Genomic DNA, 14,955 nt, shown 5'->3' on the forward strand with positions numbered 1-14,955 from the left:
ATTCCACTAAGACCTTTTGGGCACAGAAGAATGGGCCTGCTCTGCATTATGCTGTATCATGCCCTCCCTTCCCAGGGCTGCACCCTCATACCATAGAGGAAGCAAAGGATTAATGTGGTGTTTTAACCCAAACAGGATCTAAATCTTTTAGAGCAGTTCAGGATAGCAAAACAGAGGATGTGGCCATGGCATCCATAAAGCTTTACAGATGCAAAACTTGCCTTAGAGTTTGCAACAGGCTAGCTTCTGTGACAAACACCCAGAAAGCATCATAGATATGAATGAAGCAAAGGGTGCCAATGGCTGTCACCTTGGCCTCATGGAGAGCAGGTAGTTCCTGGCTCCCAAATTCAGGAGGCTTCTAAGAACAGCGCATTCACTTGGGTGCAAAATGTATGTATTTGTTATGGATTATTCCTGGACAGACTATGCATAGTGCTTAATGGAGAACTGAAGTGTGTTACTGAAGGCTTGCTTCAAAACTTGGGTCATTCTATGGGACAGAGAAACTTGGGCTGTGCTCCATAGTGTCTGTCAGTCTCTGCCGGGACCCATGGCCTGCAGGTCAGGAAGATGATGCATTCATTTGCATGGCTGATTAACAACTGAGGAGCCAATGAGCACTCTCATAGATTAGGAAACCAAAGGCCAAGGGCTTTTGTGGAATTAATGGTGTTACAATGTTCTTGTCTTCCCGCTGGGAAGCTGGAGACAACACAAAGTAGCCAAATTCAGAAGAACTCTTATATAAGAGAAGAGAAAGATGGGAAACAGGGCAGGAAACCGTTTTTGGTTTTTTTTGTTTTGTTTTGTTTTGTTTTTGGGTCACACCCGGCAATGCTCAGGGTTACTCCTGGCTCCACACTCAGAAATCGCTCCTGGCAGGCTCCAGGGACCATAAGGGATGCCGGGATTCGAACCAATGACCTTCTCAAATGCCTTACCTCCATGCTATCTCTCCAGCCGGGGCAGGAAACCTTTTGTGTCATGGGGGGGGGGGGAGGGGCGTGTTCTCCTTAGCAGGACTCTGGAGAAAGGCAAAGACATTCTCCTTCTATACCTCAACTCAGAAAGTGAGTGAGCACTTTTTATTGAATTTAGAGTGTGCAAGATGGGAAGCAGAGAGATCGTCCTAGGGTTAAGGCTTACATCTTAATCCTGATTCTTTTTGATCCCCAGAACCTTCTTGTCACCTATACCCACCAGGAGTAAGCCCTGAGTACTTGGATATAGCATCAAATCCCCTTCTACCCCAAAATAAAATAAAGAGTTAATTAAGGATGGGTAAGACAAGGGCAGAGGAGAGCAGGATGATAATATGCCCTGCATCATTGAGATAATTATTAAGCCATCCTGGCCCTGCCTCAGTTTCCTCTACCCCTATCACATCCACCACTTAGCCAGAGACCATCCACCTCTGTGGGGCTTGCCACACTAGAATCAACATCCAACATCTGCTTTCTCATCCGCAGCTTGGACTGCATGTCAGAAGAGCCAGAGGGCCAGAGCGATTTCACAGCAGGTAGGGTGTTTGCCTTGTCTGGGACTGACCCAGGTTTGGTCCTCCGCATCCCATATGATCCTGGGGCCTGCCAGGACTAACTTCTGAGTGCCACAGAGTGTGGCCCCTCTCCCCACCCCAAATGTCCAGAAGAGCCAGATAGATGCATTTTAGCAGCTCTGGCTGCCTACATGGACCCTGGTGCTCGCTGGCCTGCTTTGCTGTGCCCCTGGCTTAGTCCACTCTCTCTCCACAGAGTCATGGGGGTGCTGATGTCCAAGCGGCAGACGGTGGAACAAGTCCAGAAAGTGAGCCTGGCTGTGTCTGCCTTCAAGGAAGGGCTGCGGGACAGACCTTCCATCCGACGCTCAGGCGAGCTCGCAGAGCCCCGACGAGGCACTGTTGAGGGTTCTGTGCAAGAGGTACAGGAAGATAAAGAAGCAGAGGCCAGAGCCCCAGTACTCCAAGATGAGAGCAACATCCGGCGGGGGGCCTGGGAGCGACTCCGAGATGGGCGTGGGGTAGAGCCCGAGGACTTGGACAGAATTAGCCGCTGCTTCACGCAGCCCGCCTTCATCCGGCCTACCCGCCAACTGGACGATGATAAGCCCCCTGACATCTGCTTAGAGCTCAGAGAGTCGGTGAGTGTCCTGGGGAAGGCATGACTGACCCCGAGTCTTAGATCATGTGAGGGTGAAGAGGGGCTTCATACGATGGGGAGACCTGTGGGGGACCAACGTGAAAGTCAAAAGCCTAAAAGGGAGGATGGAGTCTAGAAGCACTTTGGAGTCTCTTCCCATAGAAGATCAATGTTAGTCCCATCTCAGGGACAGACCCAAGGCAATGGGTGAGAGGAAGCTTGAGCTTCTGGAGGAAGCAGGTGGAGTTTTGAGAGGGGAGAGATCCAGAAGGTGTCAGTAACGAGAAGTTGCTGCTAGCATCTGTCCAGGCGATTCAGAGATGGTTAATATTCTGCCATTTTGCTCCACCTAAGAATTTTCTCCAAAATGTTCAGTGCAGGACCAGAGCAATATTATAGTGGTACGGCATTTGCCTTGCATGTGACCAACCTAGGTTCAATCTTTAGAATCCCACATGGGGGGCCGGAGAGATAGCATGGAGGTAAGGCATTTGCCTTGCATGTAGAGGTCAGTGGTTCAAATCCCAGCATCCCATATGGTCCCCCGAGCCTGCCAGGAGCGATTTCTGAGCATAGAGCCAGAAGTAACCCCTGAGCGCTGCTGGGTGTGACCCAAAAACAAAAACAAAATGCTGGAGCCAAATAAAGTAGATAAATTAGTCAGTACAGCAGATAAAGTACATGACTGACCCAGGTCTGAGCCCCAGCATCCCTTATGCTCCCTGAAGCACCACCAAGATTAATTCCATAGTGAAGAGCCAGGAGTAACCCCTGAGAAACATCTGTGGCTCAAAAACAAACCCACCCAAAGGGAATAAATGCTCGTAGCACTCTGTTCTTGAATTCTGGTTATAGAAGCCTGAACAGTTAGAAGGTCCTACTGGCCCATATCTTCCAGAGAGAAAATTTCATGACCCGAAAGCTGGTTTCAGGGAGCATCTCTGGGCCAAGGCTGCTGAAACTTTCCACTTGCAACCCTTTTGCCAACAAATATTTCTGAGATTCCAGAATATATGAAAGTATACAAACTAAACATTTACTGATAATAAATCAAAGTTTATTGCAAATTTTTTTTAATTTTTATTTTTTTGTGACCTCTACATTCAGTTTTTTGTCCCCAGTTTGAGAAAATAGACTAGTTTGGGAGCCAGAAAGAGAGAGGGCAACAGGAAAGGTGCTGGCATTGCACATAGCTGTCCAATCTCCAACACCCCATATGGTAACCTGATTCCTGAGCAGTGCTAGGTATATCCCAAAAACCAAAAACAAAAGGGAAAAGGAACTCTGTTCTAGGCTTCTCAGGAAGTTCCAGTCTTACTCTGCTGGGTCTGGCACACCCCAGTTCACTCCTGATCTCTTTCCTCAGATTGTCAATGATGAGATGTGTGACATCTGTGAAGTATGGACAGCCGAGAGCCTCTTCCCATGCAGGATCTGCTCCAGGGTTTTCCATGATGGCTGCCTGCGCCGCATGGGCTACATTCAACCAGACAGCAGTGCAGAAGTGACTGAAACGGCCCACACGGACACAGGCTGGAGTTGCCACTACTGTGTGAGCCTGGATGGGGGAATTTGAGTGACTGTACCCCAGGAACTTGGCACTTTCTTAGAGGCCTTGTCTCAGATCTCTGGGATCCAACAAGGATAAAGGTTTTCCCCACAGTAGACATTGGGTCCTGATTTCAGAACGAGAGAGACAAACATACACATACACACACACAGAGAATAGAGAAAAATATATGCTATTAATGTGTCTGGGAGAGCAAAGTCATCCACCCTATTGAGAATCATTTAGTTAGAGGATTTACCCAATAATCTAAGGTTTGACTTGACTACACAAATGTAACTCTGCTATGAGCAGTGCTTTCACTGAATTTGTAGTTGTCATCTATTGTATTCATCTGAAAACCCAACTGAGGTCCCAACCAGCTTGCTGCCAGTGGTGATAGATCCTCTAACAAGAATCATCTTTGGGGGCCGGAGAGATAGCATGGAGGTAAGGCATTTGCCTTTCATGCAGAAGGTCATCAGTTCAAATCCCGGCGTCCCATATGGTCCCCTGTGCCTGTCAGGAGCAATTTCTGAGCATGGAGCCAGGAATAACCCCTGAGCACTGCCGGGTGTGACCCAAAAACCATAAAAAAAAAAAAAGAATCATCTTTGGTTTGGAGTAATAGCACAGTGGGTAGAGTGTTTGCCTTGCACGTGGCTGACATAGGTTCAATCCCTGGCATCCCATTATGGTCCTCCAAACCTGGCAGGAATAATTTTTGAACATAGAGCCAGGAGCCAGGAGTAACTAATCTCTGAGTGTTGGGTGTGGTTTAAAAACCAAAAAGAAAAAAAAGAAGCCTCTTTGTTTGCAGGCCCTCATTCGCCCATGTGCTCTCTGATGTCAGAGCACTTGTTCTTCTACTCTGAAGTGATCATTAGGCGAATGAAGTAGCAAGTGTCTCATGATTTAGAACTTTTCACATTATGGGGCCACAGAGATAGTACAGAGGTTAGGGCATTTGCCTTGCACACAGCTGACCTGGGTTTGATTCCCTAAGCATCCCATGTGGTCCTCTATACATGCCAGGAGTGTTTCTAGAATCAGGAGTAACCCTTGAACACTGTGTCGATTCTCCCTTCAAAGAGCTTTGCACATTATATATAAATTTCTTGGTACCTTTTTTCTTTGGTTTGCAATGCCAGGAATAAATATAGGCACATATACAAGGTATGTTTTCTCCTACTGAGCCATAGCCCTGTGCCTTGCAACTTTTGATGAAAGAGAAAAATAGAAAAACATTCCTATCACTGCTACCATTCCTACCATCCAAATAGAGTTCATGGGTCTGTTGTTCAACATGCACTGATTTCAGAGAAGGGAGGATCAGCTGAGCCATTTTGTCTTACAGCCTAGACTGAAAATGTGCTACTTGCTCACAAATAACACTTTCTCTGTGGGTTGCTCATAAAAAGAAGTGCATTCCCAGCCAAGTACACACTTTTTCCCTAGCTATAAATTTACATCTGCTTTACAGATGATCTCTACTCTCTATTTCTCCAGTCCTTTTACATGTGTTTTCCTTTTCTTGGCCTGCAAAAGACTGAGGGGGAGTGGGGACATTTCTCATAATGTGCTTCCTTTTTGGTCACAGTTCTCATCTCCACTCTCCACTAATTTCTTTACTTTGGCTGTGGGCCATGTCCGATGGTGCTTAGGCCTTACTCCTGAGGATAGAACCCCAGTAGGCTGAATGCAAGACAAGAACCCTACCACTGTATTATCTATCTTGCACTCCACTGAACTTTTTATAAAGATTTCCTCTTGGCTCTTCCTTTTCTCCTCTTTTCCAGCACAATCAAGCTTCATGAGAGAACATTATCACCTCCTTGTGGCTCGGTCAACTCACAATCCACCTTCTGCGTTCATCCTTCTGTTGAGTTGACTCCTTCTATGGTCACCAGTGATTTCATTGTCCAGTTCATAGGCCTTCACTCAGATATCTTCATACTTGGCCTCTCCAGCATATTCAGCACTTTCTTGCTTTTGGGAGGCAGTAGAGCATATTTTATGAGCATTATTATACAAAGTATGAAAATTAGATCAAATAGAAAATCAAAAACTCTTGGGGCCAGAGAGGAGGCGCTAGAGGTAAGGTGTCTGCCTTGCAAGCGCTAGCCAAGGAAGGACCGTGGTTCGATCCCCCAGCGTCCCATATGGTCCCCCCAAGCCAGGGGCAATTTCTGAGCGCTTAGCCAAAAGTAACCTCTGAGCATCAAATGGGTGTGCCCCCCCCACAAAAAAAGAGAAAATCAAAAACTTCATCATCCTCATAGAACCACCCCTTCACATTATTTCCTACATGTGCAATTCTCTTTTCTTGGCTTCTAGGGCTGATTTTTATCTTGCCACCTTCTCTGACAATTCTTTCTAAGAACCTTTATTTAGTTTTCTGTCCCTCTTAAAAGCAGATGTGTCTGGGTTGGGAGAGAGCTCAAAGGGCTAGAGCACATACCTTGCATTCCAGAACCCCAGGCTCTGTGGTAACACATACTGTCTCCAGCACTGCCAGGAGTAACTTTAATCCACCCAGAAAACTGCTGGATATGGGCTTCCCACTCCCCAAGAGGTGGTTTTTTTTTTGTTTTTTGTTTTTTTTTCAAGATCCTGTTAGAACTCCTTTCTCACAGTATACACTCCGGATAACCCTGTCCAGTGGCCAAATCTATATATAAATACCAATGATACCTTACCTCTGTCTGCCCAGATCCACATTTTGTTTGTTTTATATTTTGGGACCAGATTCGGCAGTGCTCAGGGGTTAATCCTAATTCTGTAGTCAGGAATTATGCCCTGGTGATGCTTGCGAGACCACATGGGGTGCTGGGGATCTAACCCTGCTCAGTCACATATGAGGCAAATGCCCTGCCTGCTGTACTCTCTCTCCAGCCCCTGTCTAGATCCACTTTTACCCTGTGCCTTGAACTTAAACTATCTTGAAGTTGCCCAGGTACCTATCACTGAATAATGAATGAACCCATCTTTGTTTGAGTCTCTATTCTGTCTGTGAATACTTACATTACCAGTTACTACTCCCAACTCCTCATATCAGCATGTCAACATGTCTCATTAATTCTACATCCTAATAGGACTCAAATGTCTCCCATTTCTGCATTTTCATACCTTTGTTTAGTAATTTTTCTTACCTGTTGCAACAGACACCTAATCCCCTGATACCCCCTCCTCTCACGACTTCAGACTGTACTACCCGGATGCACTCTCCATATAGTAACAATAATTTGAGCTTGGTACTCTACAATTAGATCCCCAGGGACTCCCCTTCATTCGAAATAAAGGCTCAGTTCCAGGGGCTCAATAAATGCATTGAGACACTTCATTCAACCTCCCTCACTCCCTCATCTTTTAGCATTCTTACAGACACCTTTCTCTGTTTCTCTCTTTCTCTCCCTCCCACCCCTTCTCAGCTCCTGCCACACTGAACAATTCAGTGTTATAGGTCATTTGTCCAGCTTATACTTGGTATTATTGATTGTTAAGAAACGCACAAGTGGATCCTCACAAATTGCCTGCTCTTTTTCCAACTATGGGGGGTTGGAGGGGGTGGAGAATGGGAGTGGGGTGATAACCTTCTACTTTTAAAAGTCTTTTTTGGAGGGAGGTTTGGGGCCACACCCAGTGGCACTCAGGGATTACTCTTGGCTCTGCACTCAGAAATCTCTCCTGGTGTGCTATCACTCCGGTCCCTAAAGAGTCTTTTTTCCCCCCTTTATTGAGCCACACCTGCCAATGTGGTCAAGGTATACTCCTGACTCTGTACTCAGTGCTCACTCCTGGCCATTTCTGGGAACCATATCATGTGCTAGGGATAAAAACCAGGGTCAGCCACAATCAAGGCAAGCTCCTTACTTGCTGTACTATCACTCGAGTCCTGAAAGAAATAAGTATGAAGGACCAGGTCCTGGAGCAATAGTACAGTGGGTAGGACATCACTGAGAATAATTTTTAAAAACCATTATTTTAGGGGACAGAGTGATAGTAAAATGATATATGATCCCCATGTGAGTCCCATATGATCCCAAGCCTGCCAGGAGTGCAGAGCCAGGAGTAAATCCTGAACACCACTGTATGTGACACAGAAACAACAAAACCCCACTGTTTTAGTGAAAGGGTCTGTGGGCTGAAGGCAGGTATCTAGGTTCTGCCAAAGGTTTCTTCCCAGCCAGGGAAACTGAGCAAGTTATTTCTCCCTTCTGGCCCCTGTCTCCTAACCTGGCACAAGAGGCAGGGATTAGGTGATCCCAGCATGACCTTTCAGTTCATACATCATCGACCCTGACTTCTCAGCTGGCCTCAAGCACTGATGTGTGCTTCTTCCATTTCAGGACAATCTCAACCTGCTGCTTACCGAGGAGGAGATGTATAGCCTCACAGAGATCTTCCATCAATGTAAAGTCATCCCTGGTAAGGCTGCACAGTGCAGCTGAAGGGCTGTGACACACTCCTTTATATGTGCTAGGATGAGCCAAGAAGTGGTATGCAGGGGCCGGAGCAATAGTACAGTGAGTAGGGCACTTGCCTTGCATGTAGCCAAACCCAAATTCAATCCCCAGCACCCCAAATGGTCCCCTGTGTCTCACTGAAAGTGTTACCTGAGTGCAGAGCCAGGAGTAAGCCTGGAACACTGGGTATCATGAATTTGGGGGCAATTGAGTGAGTGGGTCCTGGTTCCTGAGTGGCCAGGCAGCAGAGCATTTTGCCTCCAGCCACAGCTCGAGTTATCCTGGTTGTGGGGGACTTTAGCGGGCAGCCTCAGAAAGGGTAGAGGAACCCCAGTGGCTATGGGCAGGAGCACATGGAGCACCTCCCCACAGATTGTTCCCTTACGCTGGAGGACTTCTTGCGCTACCGCCACCAAGTAGCAAAGCGAGGGGAGAGTAACAGGACCCTCAGCGAGGAGCAGGAAGAGCTAGTGGCCCAGCAGTTTGCAGCCTTGGACCCTGAGCACCGCGGCCATATAGAGTGGTCAGACTTCTTGTCCCACGAGTCCCTCCTGCTCCTGCAACAGTTGCGTCCCCAGGTGAGCTGGCTTGACTGTCCCTGTGAAAAAGAGTGACAGACCCAGCAGGCTTATGGTGGGGTAGGGGGGGAGCAGGGACTTGTATGAGAAAGGGGCTCCAGTTCTTGCCAGTAAGAAGAGGCCTGTGCTCATCTGGTAGAGATTGGGTTTTCAGACTCCATCCTAAAAAACTTCTGATGGCCAACAGCTCCGGGAGGTCACAAATAGGGGGAGGTGTTTTGGGCTTGTTGGTTTTTGAAGTCCCCTCGCCTCCGAGATCTTAACTGTGGCTGCTGCTTCTCCAGAATTCTCTGTTGAGGCTGCTGACAGTCAAGGAGCGCGAACGAGTGCGGGATGCGTTCATGGCACAGGGCGGCGGGGGCGCTATCAGCGAGGCTGAATGCCACCGCATGCAGCATGCCTGGTTCTGCAAACGCCCGGCAGAGGCTCCGTCCTGCAGCGTCAGGTTCTGCACCACACGCATGCACATGCCCCTTCCCACTCATACCTACTTTCCTTCCATGTCCCATGGCCCTGGGCTGAAAGGTGTCCCCACCATTCCTTTCTCCTATCCACAGCCAGGATAAGGGCCCTCTGTACACCAGGTGAGGAATAGTTTCCCTCATCCTGTTGGGCAATCTCAACCCCTCTCCCCAATTAGAAAAGTTTTAAGAGGGGCTGGAGCAATAGCACGATGGCTAGGGCACTTGCCTTGCATGTAGCCAACCTGCATTCAATCCCCAGCATCCCATACGGTTTCCTTGAGCCTGCCAGGAGCTAGGAGTAACTCCTGATTGCCACCGAATGTGGCCAAAAAAAAAAAAAAGGTTTTGAATGTCCATTAGACATCCAGTGTCCCTAGATTTTGGCTGGGGTGGGGTCAGGCCTCTCAAGGGCCTACTCCTAACACATGTCACTGCATCCCACAGTGTCAGCCATGTAGGTCCCATAGCTGACAGCAGTCCAGCCAGCAGCAGCAGCAGCAGCAAGAATCAGGACAAGCCCCTGCTGCCCACTGAACAGGAGACCAGGTGAGTGGGGCCCCTAACCCCATGGCTGCCCATCTTCTACCTCCAGGGCACTCACATCCAAGCAAGGAAAAATGGATATCTCTTGTGCCCCAAAACAGCAAGTGTCCAGTGCAGACTCCAAGAATTCAGTTTTGAGCTCTGATCCCTGTGATGAGCCAGCTGTCCTGTCAGCTTGGAAACACAGGCAGCCAGAACTCGATTGGCAGGCAGGAGCCAAGCCAAGACCCTTAGGGTTCTGCTGCCAGTGTCTCAGGTCTTTCTTTGCTTCCTTCCAGATCCGTGGATTGGCTGACCTTCCTGCAGAAGAATGTCATCTACATCCTGGCCTCTCGCCCCAACAGCGCAGCCATTCACTTAAAACCCCCAGGATAATGAGTAGAGAATCTCAGCCCGGGGCGAGGGGAGCGTGACCTTTTCTTCCCTACCCTTTCTCTCTCCCTTCACCCCACCAAAGTCTGACATGGAGACTCATGGGGATGGAGCACTGCCAGCATCTCTGTTTGTCACTAAGCTTCATGACATGGAAATCCCGTTCCCCTCATGCAAAATCAGTCTCATAGGCAGCCCTGCACTGCCCTGGGTAGCCCAGAGCTGAGGCTGCATCTGCCCCAGCCCCTCCACCACCTCTTAGACTGGACCTGCCACTCACACATGCAGGCTCACTGTCGCCATCTTCAGAGACCTGGTTCCTTTGAGTAGAAAAAGGACCAGAGTCCCTTTGTGAAGGCCCTGGAGGTTCTACTTCCTCTGCCTATTTATTAGCCAGTTGTGCTTTCTATTGCCCAAACATAGCAAGATGGAGGGAGCAGTAGGTTCCACATCCCCGGAGGTGCTACCAGCTCCTTCCTCCCTTTTGGCCAGCCTCTGTCTGGGAAGCTGTGTGTTTGGGGGTGGGAAGAGGATTGAAACCCATCCCTGCACTTCAGTCCATTGTTTCAATAATTCCAGTTCCTGGAATGTTAGATCCCTAGTCTGTGAAGTCCTAACCAGAAAAGGGAGGTGCCAATACCCCTCTGAAGGTCCCAGAGTGCTAGGGATTTACCAACTGGTCATCCAAGTGCAGAAAAGTAGTAAAATAATTCAAACAGCAGGTTTGAGTGAGCCATACTGGCCCCTACTTTTCAGATGGGGGCTCATGACCTACAAATACCAGGGGCCTGGCTAGAACAGTTGAGATGTCTCGCCAGCTTCTGTGTGAGAAGCTTCCCCCAAGCACAGACACCCAGAAGCCATGACTAGATGGAGAGAAGAGAAGGCTCGTGTACTTTTCCACCTTCTGGCTCAACTTGGCTGTAGACTAGCTGTTGAGTAATGGAGCCAGTCTCTCCTGCTGCCCAAGGAAAAGCACCACAGAAACCTGAGCAAGACTTCCCCTCACCACAAGAACAAAGAGCTGGTGCCAAGATGATTAGCATCTCGGTGCTCTTGAGCAGAAAAAGTTCTAAGCTCTCTAGAGGAGGAAGCACTCCCCCCCTACCCCTCGATGCTGCCTCTCTATGGGGCTCAGCAAGAAGGAGCAGAGAGCATGTGGGACAAGCATAGGTCCACAAGAATGCTGTGCCCAGCCTCCAAGCCCTGGCCCCCCCTCCTTCCTGAGTGCTCATCAAATTCACAAGTCAGCCAGCCAGGGTTTCTCTTTCCAGCCTAATAACAGGGTTTGCCTCATCAGAGGGCTAAGTGTTGCTGGAGAGCTGGCTCAGTACCACTGATGCTCACAGCCCCATGGCTTGCATATCCCTGAGAGCAGCCCTTAGGGCACTGACATGAGTGGCAGACACAGTGTTGAGGCTCAGAGGAAAAGGGCTGGGACTGCAAACCCATCAGAGCTCTGTGGGTGTCCGCCTTTGGAAACTGCCTGCTCCAGAAGCAGGCTAAGAAGCTTTTCATGACTGAACTGAGAGGAATGAATCTGGGTTCATGTGGATGAGCCCCGAAATATTTCAAAGCCCACAGTTTTCTGTAAATACTTCTCTGCCATACTCCCAAGGATGGCCGTTATCCAAGCTAACCAAAACAAACGAAACCAAGCAAGCACATTACTCTTGGGCCCAAGAACTGCATCTCAAGCAGCTCAGCGTGGGGTTTTTGCACTGAGATGATTAAAGCACATTAAGCCCAGGAGCTCTTGCTTACTTTCCTGGCAAATGACCTTCTGTCCCAGTACCTTGGGCTCCTTGATGTCCCAGGCAGAGCACTGGGAGTTGAAATGAGCTCTGGGCTTTGAGAACTAGACAGTTGGTGTTCTCCTGCCTCCTCATCAGTCACTGGAACTGCCAAATCCCTCTGGTTCCCCTTTCTGGCCCAGGTCAAGGTGACACTGCCCCTGTCTGAAGCAACAGCTACATGACCATGGCTACTACACCCCAAGCGTGGCCAGGCAGGGTCTGCCCATTGGGATTTTCTCTTTCTTTGCTGGAGCATGAGTCTCTTTAATTGAAGGTAAGACAAAGGGACTGCGGAGCACAGCCACCAGAAATAGAGCTTCTAATCCACAAGAGATGCAGGAAGCTGGAGAGCAATTTGGAGCCTCTTCCACAGATATGTCACATTCTACCAAAGAGGGTCCCATTGCTTCCCTAGAATAGATCTGCAGAAGCTGCACCTCAACCCTCTCTTTGTAGTGTGCTAATCTGTGAAGCCCTTTTCATTGTGTATGGAGACGTGCAAACATCACCCTAGTGAAGCCCCTTCTTTCCTTCTCAAGCACCCCCTCATCACTGTGACTGAAATTCCCAGTATGAAAATGCCTAAGGGTAAGAAGATGTCTCTCACATTAACTTTGGCTGCCCCAAATTTTCCGAGCAACCCCTCTTCCAACCAAGAGAGAATGGGGGGTAATCCAACCTTGAAGACAGTTTGCTCTCAACCTGTTTTTCATCCAGCAGTCTTCCCAAGGATCATTTAATGGGACAGCCGGATGTCTGGGAGTGGGTGGGTGTGGAGGGGAGGGGTTTCGGTTGCTGCAGACATGTGGGTCATGGCTGTGGCCACATAACCTCTGGGGCTGTTCTTCTGAGACTAGCCTTCCCCCCCACAGTTGCAGGCTCTGTGCTTTTTAAGTGAGATGGCTTTGAAGCCCAGAGGTGCCTTTGGGGCCCAGGAAGGACTCACTCCTGGGTTCTGACCCACTTGCAAATGCCCTGCCTTGGAGGCTGGTCACAGCTGAAGCCATGACACATGGCCCAACCCTTTTCAGCCCAGGTGCCAAGCTGCAGAGTAGACACTGGCCTTTCTGATGCTGATGCTACATTGGAGGACATCACTTTTGCCTTGTCTGAGTGGCCAAATCTGGGGTTCCCCCATTCCTCCCACCAGTCCAGGAAAAACAGAATCAATGAAAAAGAGGGTACCTCACATGGGCCGAGCCCAGGATTGTGCTGAGACCTCAGTCCAAAGACAAACTTGCTGTGGCAGTTCTCGTGGCTTTAGGAAGTGAACTCAGGAAGCCTGGGAAGCCAAGAAGGTATCTGGCAGGACCCTAAGCTATCCAAGAGTCAAGGGTAATCTCAGGACTGAGAATGGGTGGAAGCCATGCCCCCCTCAAACCAGCAGAGCAAAGTCAAGGAGAGACTCAGCACTGAAAGGAAAATCACCTTGAAGCCAGAACTTCAGGACCCCTTGACAGCCGGAACTATGTCCCCTCATTACCTGCCTATTTAAAGAGAAAGAACTGTCTTTGTGCCACTTTGCTGCAATTTGTCCAGGGACCCTCTCTGGAGTTCCAAGCTGTAGTCCAAACATCCTTACATTGGAGTCATTAATGCTTGGCCCTGGTGTGAGAGTGGGTCTGAGCACTTTTCCTGCTATTGCTTTCCTGCTGTCACTGCTGTAGGCAAACGTGAAAGAAATCAGCAAGGTTATAGAGTTTTCTCCAGGCTAAAGTAGTGAAAATGACAAGTTTCCCTCCAGGCCATATGCCTCTCAATTTGGATTGTGAGGGTATCTGGTTGTGTCTGGACCAGTAACTGAGAAACACTCCAGACTGGAGAGCGATGTTGGTGTGGCCAAGGATGTAAAATACCAATGCACAAGCAGCAAGGCAGACCCATATCTTTAAGGAAACAAAGGCCTGTAAGATTAGCCTCCTTAAGAGAGCAAGCTTAGTATCTGTGTCCTAGCCACACAGAGACTGGTAATGGGCCAGGACCACTGAGCTCCAGATCCCAGTCTCTCTGGTCCCTCATTCTATCTTGCTCTTGTCTGTAAATATAATTCAGCAGTAAGTGAAGAGGAACAGCACATCCACCCCAAAGCCTTGTCTTCACTCCAGTTGCATGTTCCTCCCAGTGGCTTAGCCTCTCCCTCCAGAAGGAGCCAATGCTCCCAGAGGCTGGCACGGTAGAAATCATAATAAAGATTGTAATGCTATTTTGACTTCCTGTTTCCTGTTTGGGAGCATGGGGTAAATTTTTGTGTGGTTTCATAGGTTAATCCCTGAGTATAAGATAGGAAGAACTCTAATGTCCAAAGAACACAATAAGTCCCTGGCTCTCTCTTCTCTCTCTCTCTCTTTTCTTTCTCCTCTCTCCTCTCTCTCTTCTCTCTTCTCTCTTCTCTCTCCTCTCTCATCTCTCTTCTCTCTTCTCTCTTCTCTCTCCTCTCTCATCTCTCTCTCTTCTCTCTCCTTTCTCCTCTCCTCTCTCTGTCTCTCTCTCTCTCTTTCTCTCTCCAACTTTTCCAAGAATCAAATGGGAATGAGAGGGAGCAGAGCTCTACCTAAAAATGGGAAAGAGGGCACTTAAGAGAGGAATTTTATTTTTGGAAGGCAGCTATGCTAACCACTATACCACCAACACGCCGATGGAATTTTATTTTTGTTGGCTTTGGTTTGAGGGCCACTTGAACATGCTTTGGGGTTAGTCCTGACTATTCAGGACTCACTCCTGGCAGTTCTTAGAGGACCTTATGGGATACTGAGGATTTAACTTATCAGCCATGTGCAAGGCAAGCACCTTAGTCCTAAGAAGTTGATTTTTGAAGAAATTAGTGAAGCCTCTGAGTGTCTGCACTGTATGCCTCATCAGCAACCAGTTTTTTTTAACAAATTATTTTATTTAAAGATGTGTTACATAGTTGCTCATAATACATTTGTTTCCCAATAATATTAAATACCAATCCCTTCCACTATTGGCCCTCTGATACCCACCATTCCAAAGCCTGGCAAGAGCAGAGTAATATATTTTATATTGCTTGTGTATAGCCAAAACCATACAC

General features: G+C 48.4%; 1 protein-coding gene across 2 annotated transcripts in view; it reads left to right on the forward strand.

Moving 5' to 3' along the window:
* The window catches only part of PHF24 (PHD finger protein 24), a 30,771-nt gene extending 16,662 nt beyond the window's left edge, over window positions 1-14,109 (forward strand). Inside the window, exons 2-9 of one of the 2 annotated variants that reach the window (XM_049773592.1) lie at window positions 1,473-1,522; window positions 1,758-2,142; window positions 3,508-3,693; window positions 8,037-8,115; window positions 8,526-8,731; window positions 9,016-9,176; window positions 9,640-9,741; window positions 10,017-14,109. In XM_049773592.1, the coding sequence (XP_049629549.1) occupies window positions 1,762-2,142; window positions 3,508-3,693; window positions 8,037-8,115; window positions 8,526-8,731; window positions 9,016-9,176; window positions 9,640-9,741; window positions 10,017-10,113 (1,212 nt within the window). In that variant the 5' untranslated portion in view covers window positions 1,473-1,522; window positions 1,758-1,761 and the 3' untranslated portion in view covers window positions 10,114-14,109. The remainder of the gene's footprint in view (window positions 1-1,472; window positions 1,523-1,757; window positions 2,143-3,507; window positions 3,694-8,036; window positions 8,116-8,525; window positions 8,732-9,015; window positions 9,177-9,639; window positions 9,742-10,016) is intronic. The other variant, XM_049773602.1, reaches the window with a different exon arrangement.
* Window positions 14,110-14,955: the final 846 nt, after the last annotated feature.

Source organism: Suncus etruscus, chromosome 1 (assembly GCF_024139225.1).
Source record: "Suncus etruscus isolate mSunEtr1 chromosome 1, mSunEtr1.pri.cur, whole genome shotgun sequence".
NCBI lineage: Eukaryota > Metazoa > Chordata > Mammalia > Eulipotyphla > Soricidae > Suncus > Suncus etruscus.